This window comes from Sceloporus undulatus, chromosome 4 (assembly GCF_019175285.1).
Source record: "Sceloporus undulatus isolate JIND9_A2432 ecotype Alabama chromosome 4, SceUnd_v1.1, whole genome shotgun sequence".
In the NCBI taxonomy this organism is placed as follows: Eukaryota; Metazoa; Chordata; class Lepidosauria; order Squamata; family Phrynosomatidae; genus Sceloporus; species Sceloporus undulatus.
The window spans coordinates 92,779,594-92,785,553 of NC_056525.1; the positions used below are offsets into that span (position 1 = coordinate 92,779,594).

At 38.6% G+C, this 5,960-nt stretch overlaps 1 protein-coding gene across 2 annotated transcripts in view; it reads right to left on the minus strand.

Moving 5' to 3' along the window:
- The window catches only part of ZRANB2 (zinc finger RANBP2-type containing 2), a 25,256-nt gene extending 20,615 nt beyond the window's left edge, over positions 1-4,641 (minus strand). For both annotated transcript variants that reach the window (XM_042463834.1, XM_042463833.1), the window contains exon 1: positions 4,595-4,641. In XM_042463834.1, coding sequence (XP_042319768.1) covers positions 4,595-4,626 — 32 coding nt within the window. In that variant the 5' untranslated portion in view covers positions 4,627-4,641. The remainder of the gene's footprint in view (positions 1-4,594) is intronic.
- Between the last annotated feature and the right edge of the window lie 1,319 nt (positions 4,642-5,960).

The window sequence follows — 5,960 nt, forward strand, 5'->3', positions numbered from 1 at the left end:
AAGAGACCCGAAGCAGCTTTATTTTGGCAGTCTGTAACAGGCCAATGAATACCAAATGCTGTGGGCTTTATTTCAGAGAAAGTCACTGGCAAAACCATCTCGGGGTATTCTTTGCCTAAGAAAACCCTATGAAATTCATTGGTTCACCATAAGTTGACAGGTGAGTTAAAGGCATGCACATGCATGCATACACAACACACAAATGTAAAAGTGTGCATTTTCTCACAAAGTTTGAATACAATCTAGAGACTGGGGTGACAATCCAAAAGCCACATCCTTGCTTTGTCAAATATATGACAGATATTGAGGAGAAATGCTCCAGTTCTTGACCACACACATAACAAAGGCAGTGCTTTTGTTTCAAAGCTTAGAAACAACACCCATATAATATGTACTGTTCCTGCTGATACTGTAGGTGGCACTTTAGGAATACACATTTTCATTGCTTAATAGTGATAAAGTATTTCCTTGGGGGTTGTCTTTTATTAAAGGTGTAAAAATAAATGTTTTAAGATATAATTGTCAGGTCTATCTGGCGAAATGCAAAATGTATTGTCCCTAGGCATATGAGTCGAAGTGAGTTCTGAAAGCCAAAATTAGTTGCAAGATGGCATGTTAGGAGGATGCAAGTGTGATGAAATAGATCAGAATGCTGTGCTCTCTGCATTTGCCTGTTGATTTTATTTTTGTAAGGAAAGAAGTTTGGAAGTTATCTTCAAAATATAATGGTCTAATATAACGAGTGCCCCAGTGTAATAATAATTTTATTTATCCTGCCAGTTCATATTTCCATTTTACAGTAAGTAAAATATTTATTCTGGTTTGAGTTTGTCTGATGATTGCAGCATTGTAATTACCCTTGTGTATCTTTTAAAAATATGATCTGGTAGTTCCCTTTTGGAGAATGGTTATCAAGTAAATTAATTTTGAAATTGAAGGCTTTTACGGCCAGCGTCCATAGTTTTCTGTGGGTTTTCCAGGCTATGTTGCCACATTCTGGAAGAATTTATTCTTCCAGAACACAGCCACATAGCCCAGAAAACCCACAGAAAACTATGAATTAATTTTGTTTTGCAGCAATGCAACTTTTTATGGAAATTGATTTTTATTTGATTCAGCATACCATTTAGGGGGCTAAAAGACTTGTAGCACTGGCTACAAGAGATCAAAATGTATTCCATATTTCTGCCCCATAAGGACTTAAAACAGATTGCTAGCCTTTGTTCTATAAGTGGAAATGTTCAGCATTTTGTCAAAGGATGAAAAAGTCCCTTTTTGAGTAGAGTACCCAGAATCCCCCAAGTAATGGCTGGCCATGCTGGCTGGGGGATCCAGAAGCTGTAGTACAGTAAATATTTTCTCCCAACCTCAGCATTTCTTTCATTGTTTTGGTCATAACTGGGTCATGAACGCATCATGAGAGAATACAGTTCCATGAAATCCTGCTCAAACCATGCTAAATCCATGACATGAGTTTGTGAAATCCAGATTAGTTGCTTCCAGACTTAGTTAACCTCAGAGGGGCCCACTGGAATCAATGAGTCTTAATTCACTTGTGACAGAGCAAGAGCAGAATAGGATTTAGAGTGTTGGACAAGGGAAATCTATGTTCTACTCCCCACTGAGGCTGCATCTGTACTTTAACTGCCATGGCTCAATGCTATGATTTGTAGTTTGGTGTGGAACCAGAGCTCTCTGACCGAGAAGGGTAACTATGGGTCGGTACACACTGGCGGCGAAACACCAACCATATTTGCTGCGCAGCATTGCAACCAAACCGTGGGTCAACGATGCGCAGCAAAAAAGAAGCCGCCTAGAGCGTCGCAAGCAGGACAGGGCGCTGCCATGACACCACTTCCTGCCAGTGACGTCTGGTCACTGTACAGCAGCATTGTCGTCATGGCGGCTCCCATGTGGATGGGAGGCCGCCATGATGCCAGCATGCGTACAGACTAGGGTTCCGGGGCCACAAAATTAAATGTCTAAAAAAACTACCAATCCCAGCATTCCATAGCATTGAGCCATGGCAGTTAAAGTGGTGTTAATGTCAAACGGCATTATTTCTGCAGTGTAGATGCAGCCTCAGTTTGGTTCCTCTGCTCTCAGCACTCCAATTTGGATGACCCTACCAGCAGCATAAATTCTTGATAAAGCTTAGCCTCCTGAGAGTTCTGTATAAGCCTCTCTGAAACACTGAAGCCCCCTCATTGGGTTCAGGTGTGAATCAAAGAGAGGTGTCCAAGTTTAAATAAATACATAATAGAGCACATGCTTTGTGCACAGCAGGTTCCACTTTCAATCCTGGCATGTACCATTAAAAAGCTCTGGTAATAGGTAATGTGAAATACTTGTGCCTTAAGTGTCGAGAAGCTGCTACATCAGGGTAGACAATATGATATACAAATCGTCTGACCTGAAATAAAGCAGCTACCTATGATTGGAGTTTTTATATTTAACTGCAAAGGGATCTTATAGCACCTTTGAGACTAAATGAAAGAGAAAAGTTGGTAGCATTAACTTTCGTAGACTTGAGTCTAGGCTCAAGTTTGCCAACTCATCTCTTTCAATCAGTCTCAAAGATGTTACAAGATGCCTTTGTATACTGATTTGCCAGATTAACATAGCCATGTCTTTATATTTAACTGATACGATATGGAAAGTATTCACCAGGAAGTGGTATCATAATCGGTACCACTCCACAGAGATAATATGTACATTGGTCTTAGTATCCTTTAATGCTATAGGAACACCTTTGCCAAAAAATCCCTGTTCATCTCTGCATATATGCTGCATACAGGAAGATAGAATACTATATATGGATCTTGACGATCCACAGTAATATCCCAAATAAAAACTGGATGGACAACTTTCAGGAATGCTTGTGTATTCCTGCATGGCAGGAAGTTTTACTAAATGGTCTTTGTGACTCCTACCATATATTTATATTTTAGTCAGTGGTATGGAAGCGTTAGTGTAGTTCAACCTTCTGGATGCTGGACTACAATAACCATTGGTTGCTTGGAGCTGACGGAAAATAAAATCTAATAATATCTTGTGGATCATGGGTTCCTCGCCCCCTGTCTTAAGCCCACATGACACACACACACACACACACACGATACTGAGAAGTAGTATTTCAATGTTAAAGAATGAGCAAGCTCTTTTCACAGGTTTCTAGCTAGAAAGAAGGAAATAATGGTGCCCTGAAGCAATCCACAAAGCACTGCTTCTGTATAATGCTAATTTATTCCACTTCACTTTTCACAGGAGCAGTGTTTGGTGCACTGTTCCCAAAGAGTATTGCAAATGTGCAAATTCTGTGTAAACCATCAAGTAATGCCACATTGTTTATAATTTTCTACAAAAATATAATAGAGCTCTCTGTGATAGTTGTGGAAGATCTTTTCTTTCTTATTTAAAAAATGTAACATAACGTTTATACTCTCTTGGTCTCCTACAATGTTTGTTCTAATTTTCAAGTGTGACAGACTTTCAGTAATAGTATCTCCATAACAGATGCTTAGAGAGGGGTGCTCACATGTCACTCAAGCTGACACAGCTTGGAAGATATTTTCTTCAACGTGTAATTGTTGCAAAAGATAAAAGATTAGCACTTGCATGTAAATCTTTCGTTATATGAAATGAAGAGTTCATACCTCCAAAGACTGTGCCAAAACACAATCCAGTGGCTCTAATAAAAATGCTAATACATTTTAGCAGCAATGCAGTTTAATATCTACACTAATTTTTATTCCACCATGTCATTTTTTTCCTTTTCCTTTGTCATATGTCTCAGCGTCTGGGTTTTTATTTTATTTTGTTGTATTATAAATGTAGGTTTGCTTGTTTGGTTGGTTTACTGACAGGAATCTTTGTGATTCAGCTTTAGTGTGATATTATAGGCTTATGTCAGATTAGCTGACAAGAAGAATACAGTATATCAGAAAATACAGTAGCCCCAGTCTGAACTACAGGTCCCTTTACTCCTATCAGTCCATTAGTGCCATTGACAAAACTCACCCACAGATATCGAAGCAAGATTATCATGAAAGTAACATATAAAGAATGATGGTTTACAAATTGGTCAAGATCCTTTTATAATACTTATAAAGAAATCTTATTTAGTCAAGGTACCCATTTAGCAAAGCTGTTCCTAAAATATTGCTTAGTAGTTGTTTCTGTGTAGTATACTGTACATAAATTTATATATAAACAGTATATACAATACTATACATAGATTAATATATACAGTATATACAGTAGTTTGTTGTTGTTTTCTGTTTAGGACAGCTTGGGACAGGGATAAATATTGAATTGACACCTGATTAGCTAGGACACATACCCAAGGGTAGCCACTTTAGCCACACAGTAAAATACAACAAAATACAGTACAAAACCCACGAAAGAGCCATGCCTTTGTTAGTCAACCGACATGCACAAAAATACATCATACAGGCTTTTGAAGCTCCACTAGCTTCTTCATCAAGCAAAAGATGTTAGTTACTTAGCTAATTAGCTAGTTTCTGTTCCCCAGAGAAAGACAGAAGTTGTTTATGTGGGGTTAATTACTTGGTTGTAAAAAATTATTTCCTACCTTTTCCTTCTCTTATGGTGCGATAGAGTCATTCATAGGGTTGCCATTCATAGGGCTGAAATCAGCTTGACAGCAAATCACAACCAAATGTCATTTCAACTTAAAAGAAATGAAAGTGGAATAGAGAAAGAAAACTATACTCACCTCCTCCTCCTCACACCATCTATGGGAACAGAAACTTAAAAGCAAAAACCCCGCACAAATATTTCTACCATGACCAACATCTTACACCAATCTATGTGGACAGGTGCAGGCCTACCATTAAGTAAAGTGAGAGAAACCAGTTTGGGAATTGATTGCCCCCAAGCGTTTTGTCCTTGTCTCAGTATAATGATATTTTCAGTTGCAAGACTTCTCTATGAAAACAAGTAACTCCTGATGCACTTTGGTTTATTGTTCTATCAGCAAAAACCAGGCCTTTATTTGTCAACAATTTACCTGACATTTACAATGCAGATTTAGGGTTTTGTTATAACCACTGGAGAACCAGTTTAGTTTTCGTATAATGCATATCATACAGTAAACAAAGATGTATGTGAAAACTTCTCTTATCCAAACTCTCTGACTGAAAGGTACAAAGTGACAAGATTGAGATACATGAACGTTGGGGAAAGTCCAAAGGAAAGAAGAGACAAAGACTGAGGGAGAGGTGTGGAACAAGGCTGAACTGTATGTATTGATCCAAACAAACCAGTCATTTCTTTGACCATGACCTATGTTTCTAGCTCCTATATTTTGAAATATGTTTTTGAATACACACACACACACACACACACACACACACACATTGCCCCTGTGTCCATCCAGCCTCTTGCTATTGTAATGAGGAAATTCAAGTGTTGGTTTCGCTGAAATGATTTTAAGAGGTACAAATTATGGCAAAGTTATTTTTGGGACAACAATTCTCACATGCTGGTTGGACGATTTGCAGTCCAAAAGAGGAAGCTTTTAAGCAAGTATACTAAAGAGGGTGTATAGAAGTAGGAATGTAGAGTCAGATCCAATGTAACCTCGTGATTTATCATAAACGTCTGTGATTGCCTAAGCAGGAAAAAGTGTTAATGTTTTCTCTGAATTCAGTCCCGCCTCCCCCCCCGCCCCCATTAATTCCCCTGTCCCCAGTAAATCCTGAGTAAGTGGTGAAGAGGCAATCTGGACTGGGATCGAGGATAGAACTTTCACCGTGATGTGATTTCTAAGTGGTTAAAGCTATGTGCACTTGATGGTTGCCTTGCAAAAATGATCCATTGAAACAAATGGATTGGAATGGAATAATTTTAAAGAGGCACAGCTGGCTGCCTAAAAATCCCACACGCTGCAGTATTGTGTTGTGTCAATGTATGCACCCATTCATTTCTTTCATCCT